General features: G+C 46.5%; 1 protein-coding gene across 1 annotated transcript in view; it reads right to left on the bottom strand.

The window, feature by feature from the left end:
• Window positions 1–9,408: 9,408 nt before the first annotated feature.
• The window catches only part of OAS2 (2'-5'-oligoadenylate synthetase 2), a 31,515-nt gene continuing 24,056 nt past the window's right edge, over window positions 9,409–16,867 (bottom strand). Inside the window, 5 exon segments of the mRNA XM_082853752.1 lie at window positions 9,409–10,313; window positions 11,196–11,284; window positions 11,288–11,679; window positions 12,468–12,638; window positions 14,056–14,431. Of these exon segments, the coding sequence (XP_082709878.1) occupies window positions 10,145–10,313; window positions 11,196–11,284; window positions 11,288–11,679; window positions 12,468–12,638; window positions 14,056–14,431 (1,197 nt within the window). The 3' untranslated portion in view covers window positions 9,409–10,144.

The raw sequence follows: 16,867 nt of genomic DNA, 5'->3' as shown, positions 1-16,867 counted from the left end.
GTTACACGGGCTTCTCCTTGTGGTGCCTTCTCTTGTTGTGGCTCACGGGCTCTAGAGCATGGGTTCAGTAGTTGTGGCGCACGGGCTTAGTTACTCCCCATGTGGGATCTTCCTGGACCAGGGCTCGAACCCGTGTCCCCTGCATTGGCAGGTGGATTCTTAACCACGGCGCCACCAGGGAAGTCCCTAGCGTAGTGCTTATTGAATAATTGGGGACTGTAGCCCAGCCAAGTTGACACATAACACTGACCTTCACAGTTATAAACCCGGGAGTGGGATTGAAACAAAAGGAGTCACAAGTGTGCATCTTTATACATAATATCATTTCATTTTCACAAGTGTGTCTTTCCTTTCTTATTGGAAGGACAGAAAGAAAAGTTTGTTAAACTCTGAAAATCAATAAAATAATGAAATTAACTCTGCCCTCTACCCCCTTCTAAGGACCCACCACACGCTAACCCTGTCCCTGCCCCGACTCAGATAATTAAAGTTAAGAGCAGGTGTGTGCAAATACACACATACAAGAATTCTAACTTGGATTTCATGTCACTTTTGTAAAAAGTAGGCTCGCATCGTTGACGTTGTTCTGTAACTTGTATTTTTTAAAATTAATAATGCTTCATGGGATCCTCTCATGCTGGTACATTTAAGTCTAAAATCATTCATTATAATAGTTGCTTGATATTCTGTGGGATGAGGGAAGGTGCCATAACTTTGCAAACACTCCCACGTAGGTGGGTACTTGCTGTGTTTCTGGGTTTTGCCCCTTGCAAACAATGCTCCATACACATCCTTGAAGACATTTACCTTTGGTGCAGATGCTTTTATTTCTGTAGGACAGAATCCTGAAAGTGGAAGGCAGATCAACAGGCATGCATATTTTAAATGTCAACAGCTGTAGCAGATCCCTTCCTTAAGAAGCTGTAGCAAGCCAAACTCCCACCAGCAATGTCCTATCAGGGAGTATCCATTTCCCTGCTTTCTCACCAGCACTGTTTTTTTTTTTTTCAACATCTTTATTGGAGTGTAAGTGCTTTACAATGTTGTATTAGTTTCTGCTGTATAACAAAGTGAATCAGCTGTACGTATATCCCCATATCCCCTCCCGCTTGTGTCTCCCTCCCACCCTCCCTATCCCGCCCCTCTAGGTGGTCACAAAGCACCCAGCTGATCTCCCTGTGCTGTTGTCCTCAAGCCCATTCTCTACGTCTGCGTCTTTATTCCTGTCCTGCCCCTAGGTTCGTCAGAACCATTTTTCTTTTTTAGATTCCATATGTATGTGTCAGCATTCGGTATTTGTTTTTCTCTTTCTGACTTACTTCACTCTGTATGACAGACTCTAGGTCCATCCACCTCACTACAAATAACTCAGTTTCATTTCTTTTTATGGCTGAGTAATATTGCATTGTATGTATGTGCCACATCTTTATCCATTCATCTGTCGATGGACACTTAGGTTGCTTCCATGTCCTGGCTATTGTAAATAGTGCTGCAATGAACATTGTGGTACATGACTCTTTTTGAATTACGGTTTTCTCTGGATATATGTCCTGTAGTGGGATTGACCAGCACTGATATTTTAACAATTGGGTTACTTCTTACGAACACAATGGGTAAAAAATACTTTCTCATCATTGCTTTGATCTGTATTTTTCCCTGTTGGCAAAGCTGACAAGTTTCCATCAGCTTAGTAACTATTTGCATTTTCTTCTCCGCGAACTGTCAGCTCATTCTTTGAGTATTTTTCTATGGGGCCGTTGCCATTGTGTCATTAGCAAAATTAAGTCAGTTTTGGTAGGACTCTGCACATTAAAGCATTTCCCATTTGGGGGCCCCCATAGGCAGCAGATAAGAATTAGGTCTTTGGATCAGCGAGATCCATGTCCCCTGCTCACTTGAGTTTGTTCCTGGGGGAAGTTATCTCTCTTCTTGGACTCCAGTTTTCTGTCTTTAAAATGTGGTTAAGGGTTTCCTGGCACTCTTAGGGTTGTTGATTTAAGGAGAAAGATTTAAGGGGAAAACGCATGTCATGTGCCCGGCAAGTGGATGTCAGATGTTGTTATCAGGGGTCAAGTCTACAGGAACATGGAATTGCTCGGTGGTCACGTGCAGCACACCTGGGGTGCTTTGTCAGCAATAGCCACAGGGGGTCATATGACCCTTAGAGAGGATCAAAGGCCGTGCACTGGGACAATGCTGTCACAGCAGAAGGGCCTGCTTCTTGCTGACTGGGCCATCCCTGAGTAGGGCCTAGGTACTCTCTGCCCGGGAGCCCCATTCTCTTGAATGATGGGGACCTCAAAAACTGGCTGGAACAGGGTAGCCTCTAGACAGGGGCCCTCGTTGGGTGGGGGGAGAGGAGAGCACAGGCCAGGATCCTGAGTATGTAAGGTCTGCCCCTTTGCCGGGGGACCCAGGCAAGCTCCCATGTCTTCCTGGCTTCTGTAGTGCCTGGCACTGCACACAATCCTCTTAACAAGCCCAAATGATTATTATCCCATTTTTACTGGGGCTCAGAGAGGTGAGGTCACTTCCCCAAGATCACGCAGCCAGCAAATGATGGAGCTTGGATTTGAACCCAAGTCTGTCTGAACCCCCAACTCCATGCTCCAAGCCATCACCCCTCACAGTCTGGCTAATGAGGAATGTGACTGCCCTTGCTTCCAGTGGGTCAGTCCACAGTGAGCACATGGACCAAATGCCAATGGGAAGTGTCACCCAGAATTCTCCATGGAGCGGCTTTAGACAAGCACAGCGTGCTTAGAAGGCATTAATGCTAAAAAGTAACGTTAACTGAGTGTTGTTTCGGGTGCTGTGCAAGGGTCTTATTTAATCTCCTGGCAGCCCTATGAGGTGGTAGGTCCTGTTCTTGGCCCCTTTATAGAGATGAATAAACTGAGGCACAGAATGGCACATCAGTTTGGCCAAAGATCCCCAGGGAATGAGGGTTGGAGTGGGGACAAAGGGCCAAATCTGTCGGCACTACCTTTCGGAGGGCGGCGAGAAATGTTATCATAATTGGGAAAATAGTTTGGAATTGGTGGAGTGTGTCCTCTGGTGATGGCCACAATGGGCAGCGTCCACAGTGCTGCAGAACTTAGTTCAAATCCTCGTTTTGACATTTCCTGGTTGTGTGACCTGGGCAAATCACTTCACCTGCTTGTACCTCAGTTTCCCCACCTGTAAAATGCGGGTAGTAACAGTGGGGACTTCTTGGATAGCTGTGAGGATTCCGTAATAGAAAGTGTTCACAGGTTATGATTGACAATGACGGTTACTAATGCCAAGGGAGTGTCCCTTTCCAGAGATGGGAAGGGAACTAGCGTGACCACTCTTGTCCAGCTCACCAAGGGTATGGGGAGTGGTGGAAGGGCACCCTTAAAGCTTTAGAAAGTTACTTTGGGGCAAATCAAGGACATCCCATTATCTCAAGCAACTCTCTTCACTGGCCTCCTTCACTGGCCTCCTTTATGTTTTTCCAAGACCACAACCACCAGGACGTGTCAGAGCAGCCCAGTCTGCCTCTCCCATCATGGCTGTGACCACTTACCACATCTTGGCCCATCTCCCCCAAACCCTGTCTTTCTCATGCCCTTCACTCCCCAGCTCAGAAACCATCCATGGCTCTCCGAGGCTCCCAGAGCTCACCGTCCACTGTCTACCTTCAACCTACTCTTCCGAACTACCTCCCACTCTCATCCTCCGTTCACAGCAAGTCCACAAGCACACGCTCTGCAGGTGCCGAGCTCTGAGCCAGGCTCGGGGCAGGGAGAAAGCTGAAGATGGGGCTTGTCATCGGATCCAGCCAAGCCGGTTTACTCCCTGCCCCAGAATCAGCCTTGTAGAGGCTATACCCACTGCTGGGAATGCCTTCCCTTCTCTTTGATTCTAACCCTAACTCTATCCAAAGTTAGAAATGACAGAAACCAGCTGTGGGAAACCAGAGTGTGATGGATCTAACCTACCATTGCTTAAAGATGTAGATGCAGACATTGACATATGAATAGACATAGGGATATAGACATATAGAGAGAAACATATGGGTAGACAAATGGATATACTTACAGGCATATAAATAGGCATACACCTATTATGATCCCACCAGCAATGTACATGAGTTCCAATTTCTTCACATCCTCTCCAACTGTTATATTCTTTTTTCTTTTTAAAATTATAGCCATCCTAATTGACGTGAAGTGGTATTTCACTGTGGTTTTGATTTGCATTTCTCTAATGACTAATGATGCTGAGCATCTTTTCATGTACTTATTGGCCATTTGTTTATCTTCTTTAGAGAAATGTCTATTCAAGTCCCTTGCCCACCTTTTAACTGGGTTTTTGTATTTTTGTGGTTGAGTTGTAGGAGTTCTTTATATATTCTGGATTTTAAACCCTTGTTAGATGTATTATTTGCAAATATTTTCTCCCATCGTGTGGGTTGTCTTTTTACTCTCTTGATGCTGTCCTTTGAGGCACGGAAGATTTTAATCTAATGAAGTCCAATTCATCTTTTTCTTTTGTTACCTGTGCTTCTGGGGTCATATTTAAGAAACCTCTGAAGTTCCCAACAGGGACTTCCCTGGTGGCGCAGTGGTTAAGAATCCACCTGCCAATGCAGGGGACACGGGTTTGAGCCCTGGTCTGGGAAGATCCCACATGCCTCGGAGCAACTAAGCCCGTGTGCCACAACTACTGAGCCTGCGTGCCACAACTACTGAGCCTGCTCACCACAACTACTGAAGCCTGTGTGCCACAACTACTGAGCCTGCTCACCACAACTACTGAAGCCTGTGTGCCTAGAGCCTGTGCTCCACAAGAGAAGCCACTGCGATGAGAAGCATGCGCACCGCAACAAAGAGTAGCCCCACTCGCCACAACTAGAGAAAGCCCCCACACAGCAACGGAGACCCAATGCAGCCAAATATAAATTAATTAATTAATTTAAAAAAAAAGAAACCATTGCCAAATCCAAGGTCATGCAAATTTTCCTCTAGGCTTTCTTCTAACAGTTTTATAGTTTTAGCTCTTAAACTTTAGGTCCTTGATCCACTTTAATTTTTGTGTATGGTATAAAGAAGGGGTCCAACTTCATTCTTTCATGTGGATATCTAGTTTTCTCAGCACCATTGGTTGAAGAGAACATTTTTCTTCATTGAACGATCTTGGCACCCTTGTCGAAAGTCAACTGACCGTAAATGTAAGCCTTCATTTCTGGGCTCTCAATTCTGTTCTATTGGTCTATATGTCTATTCTTCTGCAAATACTACTCTGTTTTGATTACAGTCACTTTGTACCAGTTTTGAAATCTAGGTCCCTTGAAACCCCTTATGAATTCCAGGATGAGTTTTCCCATTTCTGTAAAAAAAAAAAAAAAAAAATACCGTTGGGATTTTGACAGGGATTGCACTGAATCTTTAATCTGTATATCCCTTTGGGTAGTATTGTTATCTTAACAATGTTAAATCTCCCAATTCATGAACAAAACTCCATTTATTTTTTTAGGATCTCCTGATTACCATTTTAATAGGGGATTCTTAAAAGTGGGAATGCCTACAGAACTCAAAGACTTGAATCCCTAATGGTCAAATTTGAGGTCGATGGGAAAGACTCATTTCTCTAATAGACACAGCATAGAATGATTTCAGAAATACCACAGATTACTTCAGTAGAATCTATCCAGTGTCCCTAGGCTTGGGGGAAGCCGAATTAAAAGACAAAAGTTGTTTCAGAGCCTTTGGTCTGCTTTTCCTTCTCTATTAGTGAGCAGTTAATGAACAGTATGTGGAAATAATAGCTTGCTGAAAGATGCTTTATCGCATAGATCATGACTCAGAATGAACCTCCTGCGATTGCACCACAGTGGCTTTAAGCGCTAACCATTTTCTAGGACTTTCCTGCTTTCTGCACAGGCTAGTTTAATTCTCTCGAAGACCACAAGATGGCAGCAAAAGCACGTCTACAAACAGTTCAGGAGTGGAGGAAAAGATGGGTTGCACATGGTGGACCTGGGACTGACTATGAGTGGGAAGCTGCCCGAGGCCCATGGGTGGACACGCTCAATGTAAGAATAGCTATGGAATTGTTAGAATACCAACATTTTTCTATATTATACACCTGTAACTTATATAAAATTGTACATCAACTATACTTCAATTAAAAAAAAAGAAACAAAGGTTTACGTACAGACAGGTGTGTTGTGGCCGTTTTTCAAAAGGCAAAATCTTTTTCGAAAATGTTCAACAAAAGAGAATGACTAAATTACATCCCCATGATGACTTATCCATATGATGGGATACAATGACATCCACATGACGGAATATTATGGTGTTTTCAAAGAACATGAGAAAGGACATGTCATTCTCGTGATGACATGAGAAAGTATCCATGATTCCGTACTAAGTGGCGGAAGCGAGATGCTCTATAATAGAAGCATGATGATTCCATCTTTCTAAATATACATGTATTTGTATGGGTGCATAGAAAAACAGATGGAAGGTTAACCGAGATCCTTCCTGGGTGGTAGGGATCAGGGGTGACCATTAGAAGTGGGTTTCATTTTTTTCAAAATTCTCTAATACACCTGAATTAAATGTATAATCTGAAAAAAATACACACATACACACACACACACGAAAACCAGCATTTTCCTTTAATACTGCAGGTGGAGGAAATGAGGGGAAAATTAGGGATAGTAAAGATCTCTCTCCCCCATGTGAAGACACACCAAAAAGGCAGCCACCTGCAAGGCAGGAGGAGAGCCCTCGCCAGCTCTCCCCCAGTTATAGCCTTTTATAATAAGCTGGTAATCTAGTAAGTAAACTGCTCTTCTGGTTCTGGGAGCCATTCTAGAAGATTACTGAGCCTGAGGAGGGGGTCGTGGGAACCCCCGATTTATAACTAGTTGGTTAGAAGTACCGGAGGCCTGGACCCTGAAGTGGAGGTGGCGGCCGTACTGTGGGACTGAGCCCCTCACCCGTGGCGTCTGACAAGGACTCCGGGTAGAGAGGGTCAGGATTGAATTCAGTTGTGGGACACACAGCTGGTGTCGGAGAATTGCTCAGTGTGAGAAAATCCCCCCACTCCCAATCTGGTGTCGGAAGTATTGGGAATTCTCGGGGGGTCCAGCGGTCGGGACTCGGCACTTTTGCTGCCAAGAGCCCGGATTCGATCCCTGGTCGGGGAACTGGGGTCCTACAAGCCGTGCAGCACAGCCAAAAAAAAAGAAAGAAGCACTGGGACTGGTGTCAGAAATACTGAAGGCCGAGGAAAAAAAGAGTTTTCCCTCTTACGTGTGAGTCGCCTTCCCTGGACACAGGCTGGGCAGGCATGGAGTGACTGGTCCTGGAGCAGGGGAGGCCGACTCCCCTTCTGGGCCCAGGCCCCCAACTGCTTACTGCCACCTGCCTGTGAGGCAGCAGCCGCTGAAACAAACGATCACACATTTAGTGGCTCAAGACCACACAAGTTCATCAGCTCACAGTTCCGTGGCCAGAGGCCCAGCACGCCTGGCTGGTGTCTCTGCTCTGAGCGGCACAAGGCTGAAATCAAGGCGCTGGCCGGGCTGCGTTCCTTACCTGGAGGCTCTAGGGAGGGTCCGCCTACAGGTCGCTCCGCTCGTTGGCTGAGTCCAGGTCCACGTGACTGCAGGACGGAGGTTCCTGTTTCCTCGCGGCTGTCAGCTCCTAGAAGCCTAGAACATTCCCTGACTCGGCCCTTCGAGCCGGCAACAACGGCTCCGATCCCTCACCTGCCTCTTCTTGAGCTGAATCTCTCTGACTTCAGGTGGGACTGCTTCTCTGCTTTTAGAGGAGAATTAGATTGGACCCACCTGAACCCACCTGAATAACTCAGGATCATCTCCCCATCTCCAGATCCTTAATCACATTTTCAAAGTCCCTTTGCCACGTAAGGTAACATATTCACAGGTTCCAGGGATTAGGATGCAGACATCTTTGGGGGGTAATTATTCCACCTGCCACACCCCTCTCTTGCTTTCCCAGGTCTCTTGTGGTTTGTGGCAGTTTCCCGTCTCACTGTCAGAGCTCATAGGGGTCACCCACTGGCTATCTTGTTCTCCCATTATTCTGGCATCACCATGGCCAAGTCCTGGGGAAGGATCCCTTTTCCTGACCAGCACCCCCAGCACAACAGCTGAGCCTTCTCCCTTCTCCGGGTGATGACTTCCTGCTCCGGAGGAAGTGTGTGAGAGCAAAAGATCATGGAATTATGGGAATAAACGGATAGGTGAAGGGCTTCACTTTGGGAAAAGATCCCTCTTCTAAGACTTGAAGGAAAAGGAAGGAGTTAGTAATTGGGAAAATACAGAATGGTTGACAAATACCGTGCACATAAACCTGGACGAGAGCAAATGTTTTTAATAACGGAGGTCACACACGGAACGAGACTTCAGCAAGGCGAGGTGAAGCTTTACGAAGGACGTGGAGGTCTTGATTTCAAGAGGAGCTGAAGAAGCAAGGGAAGGAGCAGTGGGGGCCGTCAAGGGAAGAATGGGCTACTCTTTCACACACTGAACCGATTCTTTAAAAGCAACTGCCTGTCAGGGGTGGGGGAGGCCATGGACGTGCATTAAATTGTTCAGATGAGATTACAGAGAAGGAAGAGGACCAGAGATTAGCTCCTCAGAACCGCCTCCTCAAGGGGCCTGAATGTGGCCAGTCATGGTATAAAGCACATGGTGGGATTTCCGCTCTCCTCTTCTGCCGAACAGAGCAGGCAGAGGGGGCGTCGTGCTTCAGACAGTGTTTGCGAGGACAAATAAACTTTGTGGGCTGACCCACTGACGATGATAATAACTTTTCCTAGAAAACAGCCTCGTGCCTTAGTCATAAGCCAAATTTCTAATCATACCAGTCACCTGAAAAACATAGATTGTGGCCATCGGTCAAGCTATTTTGAATAGATTAGATAACTTAATAGTATTATTAGAAAATCAAAGCCCTATCTAGCAGGCCTACAGCAGTGCTTATAAGTCATCTTTCTAAATAAAGCACAATATTTATTATGTACAATGATTTTTGCTATCAGTCATGGCTAATACGTTATACCAAAAATGATAATATGAAGTAGAGTAATACCGTTCATTCAGGCTTGGGTTTGTAAATTTTGTAGTTTATTAACCATAAAAAAAAAAAAAAGCAGTTGCCTGGTGGTCTCTAGAAGTTTCTTCCAGCATTATTATTCCAGGAATCTACACCTTCTGAATAAGTGCATCTCACTGACAATAGAATGTATCCCTGCTCCCCAACTTCCTGGTGACTGCACTGTCTAGAAAGAAAGAAATATACGTGCGAGAATAATACATATCCAAGCAGTTAGAACCATTGGTTAAAAGAGACAGAAAAAAAAACCAAAAAGAAAGAAGGAAGTGTATCTGAGAAGGTGACTACTACCAGGGACAGTTTTGGGTACTTGTTGACAGAGAACCTGATGGGGGAACCAAGTATACCTGGTGGCAGGTATCTTGGTTGGCGGTGGAGCTTTGGACAGGGGTGGCAGTCACTCTTGGCTGGCTGACCCAACTCTCACCCCCCTTTTTGGAGCCACTTTTCAGGTACAGGTAGCTGCAGCTTGAAATGTAAGAGAGTTTGCTGGATGAGGCTTCTAATAAGATACCTGGGTGGGTATCCTCCCCCTTTCTGTTCCTCCAACCTCACCATGGACCCGCCACCTGGAGGTGCAATAGCCACTCTCAGTGCCACGAAGACTCAAATGAACAACTAAAGAGGGTGGAGCCAGGAAGAGCTGGGGATGAGTGTGCCCCAGGGAACCCTTGGTCACGTCTGGAGGCATTTTTGTTTGTTGCACTCGGGGGTGGTGCTACTGCATCTGGTGGGTAGAGACTTAACACTGCCCAAGACGGCCCCTACCACGAAGAGCTATCCAGCCCCCAGTACCAAGTGACACGGTGGAGGTGATCTGCTCCTGGGGAAAGTCCAGTGGAGCTGTTGTGCGAGTCCTAGGTCGCCTGCCTTAGGATTTCTTGTTATGGGAAGAAAAAACCCAGTCGTTTAGGCTCCTGAGTTGGGTTATCTGTTATTTGTGGCTGAGTGAATCCCAAGTTGCCATAGCAGGGAAGCTCTTTGATTTCGGCCTGTCCCAGGGTAATCTCCAGATGACACTTCCTTTAGATGATTCTTACTGGCACGTTCCACGATTGTATGGGACAACCCAACCCGTCTCGGAAACAGAGAGACAACAGCCATTCAGTAGCTTCTTCTGCTAGAAGATGCCAACACCAACGGTCCCCTCCACCCACGTCGCCAGTAGGATCGGCTGGGTCCAAGATCACAGGCCTAAACGAGAGATTAGAAGTCATTAGAGGCATGCTTTTTAGAACCAGTGGCCTCAGAATTGGGGGCCCATTCTACTCTTCGTAATAAAACAATGTGTCTTTCTAGCTTAGATGTCCGTAATTCAAATGTACCAATACAGTTCAAAGTGATTTTCTGAATTAAATCATATTTGTCAGAAAAGTTTTGAAAGCTGTTCATTCTTATACACATGAAGGCATTCTATAAACATCTCTCCATGCTAGGGCAACTGAAACATAATGTATCATTTAATCAACTCTACTGTCAAGTAGGTCACACCCATGGTAGGCAAGCCAGGGTATCTTGTTGTCTTTTTTTTTTTCCTCCTCTATTCTTTCTCCATGTTTCTTTCTTTTCTCTCTTCTCTTTTCTTTTGCTTCCACTGTTTTGGTTCCCTGCTGCTGGTGCTGAGTGGATACACTAAGATTCCTTCCTATTCTTGAAGGATAAAGGTTTTGTGGGATGGAGGTTGGAAAGGGGAGATAAAACCTGATCTAATAAACAGCCTGCAGGATACACCAGCAGCGAATAATAGCATTATTTCTCAGGAACACACTTCCAACTTCCACACCTTTTAGACCTGTTAATGAATCCATGCTTTTCCTTCTGACCTAGAAAGATGAAAGCAACTCAGGGACCTGGTACCTTGGTCCTTCCTTCTTTGTTCTTCCTGATGACCTTTCTCCTGCCTCCCTGGGATTTTACCCCTGGAGACTGTGGGCGGTTCTGATGGTCAGCACATTCCCTTCTCAGTTTCACAGGAGGAATAATGGATCAGGACCCCGCGGGAGGTGAATTCAGGTCACCAAAATAGCGTTGGAGGGAATCAGGTTAAGAAATGGAGGGGGCTGAGGTTTGGGGCACCCGGTTCTCTGGATCTGGGTTGGGAGGAAGCTCCTCACAATCTCATCATCAAAGTTGTAGTTGACCATCCACAAGACACAGAGATGCTGCTAGTTTGTGACCAACTCCAGGACCGTCCGGAAACCTTCAGCCGTGTCAAAATCCTGTGCCCCGCTCCCCTGCTCCCAGGCATAGATGGTAAGCAGGTCCAAGGCATATTTGGGGGGCAGAGACCCCTTTTGCTTCAGTTTGCTTCCACACTGAGGGAAGAGTGGGAACATCAGACGATACTGGTTAAAGCAGGAAGGCGAAATGAGCGTAGCAAGAGCCTTAGAGGGTGCACGTGAAGGACTGCTGGGGCCGCAGTAGGGCACCCAGGTCTCGAGACGCAGCGCTGGGACTGGTCTGGGAAGGGTCACTTTGCAGCTTAAAGGCAGCCCACGCAGGCTTCTTTGTTGTGCTTTGGCTGTATGTACCGTCCTAGAGTTATAACATAGTACCATTTACTAAAGACCCACTGTGTGCTAATTATGGGGCCAGACATTCCACCTACGTCATTCACTCCTGATCCCCCAGCATCCCTACACAGCGGGCAGAGGTCGCCATGCTGAAGTCATGGGGAAGTGAAGTGACTTGCTCAAGGTCACCCTGCAGCCCTGAGCACTCTGAGCACCCCGGGGCTGGGTGTAGACGTGGAAACCACAGGGTTCAGTCTCCTCGGGTTTCAGGAAGCTGGACACAGAAAGGAGACATCTCCTGAAAGAGGTGCTGTTGTGCTGGGTGTCTGCTGTCATGAGAATACTTAGAAACTACCCTGTGGCAGACGGATGGAAGTGGAGGGAGGCGAACCAGTATAGAAAATGCAGCCCCTGCTGCTGCCTGTCGCTTCAACCTGCCTTCCAAGAGGTAGCATCTGAGTCTATTAATTATGGACACCTAGCAGCAGATAAGCCATGCTGGTGACTTGCAGGCATGAAAATCCCAACTTCATCTGCCCTTTGGAGGCACGATAACTTGGATTCCTGCAGAATTCTTTGGGTGTCAGAGAAAAAGCAAAATAAACCATGTGTGGCAGCTTTGTTGGGAGGAGATGCTTACATCTGACCCATCTCAATGGGGTTAGTGATGGGAACTCCACAAAGATACTCAGGGTTAGGCATGGGAAGATTCTGTAATGTGGTCCAGCCCCCAGCATGGGAGACAGTGAGCACAAGTGCCGGTTTCATGGTCACAGAGTACTGATAAAAATAATAACCAGGTGGCCAAGACAAGAGCTGTCGTACACATTTGTACCAGTCAGGCGAATCAAATCCTTCAGTTCCGTGGGCCGGGAGCAAACGAAATTGCGCTGTAGCTCCGTGAAACAGGTAGAAAATTCTCCCCCCAGGGCGTCTGAGGATTTATGCAAATAGATGAGGTCAGCATAGATCCTGGGGCTGGGTGTAGAGTCAGACTTCAGTTCACCTAACATGGGGAAGAAATTTACATTATGCTTTAATCTGTATAGAAAGTAACAGATTTCAAAACACTGTTGACAACTATAATTTAATTCTGGGAAATTATTTTGAACTCTATTAGTGTATGTGAATTACTGATGTCTAAGATATCGGGGGCATCTCCAGAGTAATGAGATATTAAAAGTTACATGGTTTATATGAGTATAGGTGGTATTTATTATTAAAGCGTTATCTAGACCTGCACTGTCCAACAGGGTAGCCATCAGCCAAGGTGGCTATTTGCATTCAAACTCATTAAAGGAAAATCAAATGAGAAATTTAGTTCCTTACTCGTACTGGCAACATTTCAAGCTCTCAATAGATACGGAACACAGACAGAGGACATTTTCGTTATCCCAGAAAGACCTTCTAGACAGTGCTGATCTGAAGTTTGCCAACTGTGGCCCCCAGACTAAATCTGGCCGCCTGCTTGTTTTTGTAAATAAAGTTTCATCGGAACACAGTCACGCCCACTTATTAATGTATCGTCTGTGGCTGTTTTCAAGCTACAAAGGCAGAGTTGAGCAGTTGTGACAGATACCTTATGGTCCTTAAAGCTGAAAATATTTGCTATCTTGCCTTTTATTTAAAAAGTTAGCTGACCCCCTATCTATATACTGTCATTTCCTCTCTAAAGACCCTAAGAACCATTCAGAGGGAAGGTACCAGAGTCTTCTTGATTTTGATTTGGAAAATGCCTGAAATAGCCTTGGTTTTTTGTTTTTTGGTTTTTTTTTTTTGCGGTACGCGGGCCTCTCACTGTTGTGGCCTCTCCCGTTGCGGAGGACAGGTTCTGGACGGGCAGGCTCAGCGGCCATGGCTCACGGGCCCAGCCACTGCGCGGCATGTCGGATCTTCCCAGACCGGGGCACCAAACCCGTGTCCCCTGCATCGGCAGACGGACTCTCAACCACTGCGCCACCAGCGAAGCCCTTCCTTGGTTTCTTTTAATACACCATTGTATATCTGTCACTCACGAATTAAATTTCTAAAGGAGTTTTTGCCTAAGATGGAAGGCGAACACCCAGATTTCCTGTCTTTGCCTCAGAATTTCTCCCACAGTCTGTTTTTTCATTTCCTTCCCTACTACTTGAGGCATTTTATCTATAACTGTGTACTGAATTCCCGTGTACCCCATTCTTTGATAGATGTTGTGAATGACACCATGGGAGTATAAGATGTGGGTTCTGGCCGTCGTAGGGATAAAATAAACGAGAATGAAAATGTATACAGGTGTAAGGTATTGCTGTCATTATGAATGCCACCTGTTGGGGCACTGGACCAGGTCCGATCAGTAAGTCACGTGACTTCCCGCTCCCCCACCTCCCCCCATCACACCAGAATCCCTCTTCCCCCTCCAGAAGCTCAAATCTCAGGAGTCTTACCTCGGGCATTAAATGCAGGCCGCACATCAAAGTCAACACTTCCGTTGAGGACTTTGGATTTCAGAGTTAAGCTCAGCACCCGGGGAGCCTTCCATTTTGAAATCTCAAACTTCACTTCAAAATCCTTCTCCCGCTGACAGGCTTCCGGTTGCTTATGGATTTCCTTGATGATGTTGCATCTCTCGTTTTTCTGGGAGATGTAGCTTTCCAGCGGGTCCGCGAACACAACGAGGTCGGCATCGGAGCCGCTCTTCAGAGCCGTGCCTTTGGCGGTTGACCCCCCCCCCCCCCCCCGCCCCAGGGAAGCAAAGGCAACTGGAGATACAGCATTTTCTAGAGCCTGAGCCCTCACCCCCATGGGCTGGCGCCCGTTGGGCTAATTAATGAGGTTGCCGGGAGCGGTGCCACGTTCGAGTCTCCAGTTAGGGCTGATTCTGAAGCAGAGTGTTTCATTTTCCAAACAAATAGAATCATCTGGTTCCAAAGGTGGCTCATCTCATGCCATTTGATGTGTGAATTTGCCCACAAACAATGGATGGGCTAGTTATAAATGACCCGCTTCTCAAGTCAACTTCCTAAAGGTTTCTGGTAAGGACTAACGTAGCTTTACAGCCTCACAGACGTGGAGAACAAACTAGTGGTTACAGTGGGGAGAGGGAAGTGAGGAGGGGCACTACAGGGGTGGGGACGTAAGAGGTATACACTATTAGCAGTAAAATAAGCTACAAGGTTATATTGTACAACATGGGGTATATAGCCAATATTTTATAATAACTATAAATGGAGTATAACCTTTAAAAATTGTGAATCACTATACCATACACCTGTAACTTATATAATATTGTACAGCAACTGTACTTCAATAAACATAAATAAATTTTAAAAAGAGACCATAGTGAGAAAAAAAATCCTCAATAGTGAAAATCTAAAATTTTCCCCCTAGATAAAACAAAATTCGAATGGATCAATACGCAATGAGCAAATTTTAAACACAAGGCACTGTATTAATATCAGCTGAATGTGCTCTGTTAGACACTATATAGATCCCTTTGCATACTTGATCTTATGAAATACAGTCTTCAAGATGTCCATTTACAGTATACTCTGGACAAACAGACAAAAAAGAGTATGTAGCTTTATTTGAATTTCTGTGACCTGAAATAAATCAAACTAAGGCAAGCCTGACGTCATCTCTTCCCTCCTGCAATCTGGGGACCATTGGATGAATATTCATCATTTAGATGTAGGGGTCGGCAAACTTTCCGTAAAGCATTAGCTGATACATATTTTAGGCTTTGTGGGCTACGTGTGTCTCTGGCACATAAGCTTCTACTTCCCGCTCCTCACTTTTCTCCCCCCCCATCCTCCTCCTTTTCCCCTTCCTCTTCCTCCTCTCCCTTCTTCTCCTTCTTCTTCTTCAACTATGTAAAAATGTAAAACCGGGGCTTCCCTGGTGGCGCAGTGGTTGAGAGTCCGCCTGCCGATGCAGGGGACGCGGGTTCGTGTCCCGGTCCGGGAAGATCCCACATGCCGCGGAGCGGCTGGGCCCGTGAGCCATGGCCGCTGAGCCTGCGCGTCCGGAGCCTGTGCTCCGCAACGGGAGAGGCCACAACAGTGAGAGGCCCGCGTACCGCAAAAAAAAAAAGTAAAACCACTCTTAGCTCGCTGGCCCTGGCTTGCCAAGCTCTGCACGAGGCAGCTTAGGCAGGCACACAGGTTCATTCTGTCTGTTTTGTGAAGTTCTCCCTGAAGGCACAGCTCCTTAGCTGATGGGCTTCTTTGAGGGTGAGTCGGGGAGAAGCCAGCTTCGCAGGGAGCTCTCTCAATGCCACAACTTGGTGGGATTTGCTCTGAGCATCAACCCTCATGCATGTTTTCCTGGTTTTCCCCAGAAAGCTCATTTGATTTCTGCAAAAGCAATGTTTATTTTACCCATGGGTAGTGAATGCCTGGCTACATGGCCTAGGAGGCGAGGGGAGGGAGTGGAGCCTCCTGTACACAGGTGCTCCATTCATCCCTGGTCCATGCCACTTCATTCATGCAGCTGGTCTCCCGGGCCACAGCCCCCTCCCTGCATCCTCCAGGTGGCACCTCCCCCATCACCTCAGCAGACAACTCTTGCAACCAACTTCAGGAAGATAGAAAGCAACTTCTTATCGGCCAAAGGCTCTCTTCCTATTTTCTTCTTTGATGTGTCATTAACGCTTCTTATTGATTTACTCTCATGTTAATGAGAGGCTGGGGAAGCAGAGGACAAAATGAATGCTTCAACAATGGTTCACTGACCATGAACACAGCCAGTCTTGTTCTCCCTCAAGTTAACCTCGTGAGACATTTTACTCATGGCGCGTGGGACATCGGTACTGGTCCCCAGACCCGCCCCAGGGCAGCGTGCACACAGATCTGTTTTTTTGCATCACGGCAAATGTTCTTGCTCACAGGTCAGCACTTTTCCCCCTCCCTTCTTGTGACCCTGGACACACAGTTATCTGGTTGGTGGCCAACAGACGGAGGCAAGTGTGTCAGCGCGTGACCTTGGAGTCTTGGACAAGAATGGCCCCATCTGCTGAATCTCTAGCTCAGTTGATGGGATGAATTGAAACTAGGAAGACTGTCACTTTTTGTTTTAATACACATGGAGCTTAGAATCTGCTGTGGTTTGAATGGTGGCCCCCCCAAAAGAGATGTCTGCTGGCAACATGTGTGAATGTGATGTTATCTGGAAAAAGGGTCTTTATAGATGTAATTAAGTTAGGGATCTGCGGGCCCTAAATCCAATGACAAGTGTTCTTAGAAGGGAAGAGAAGAAAGA

Source organism: Leucopleurus acutus, assembly GCF_964270905.1.
Source record: "Leucopleurus acutus genome assembly, chromosome: 13".
Lineage (NCBI taxonomy): Eukaryota > Metazoa > Chordata > Mammalia > Artiodactyla > Delphinidae > Leucopleurus > Leucopleurus acutus.
This window is presented reverse-complemented; position numbering and strand designations above follow the sequence as displayed.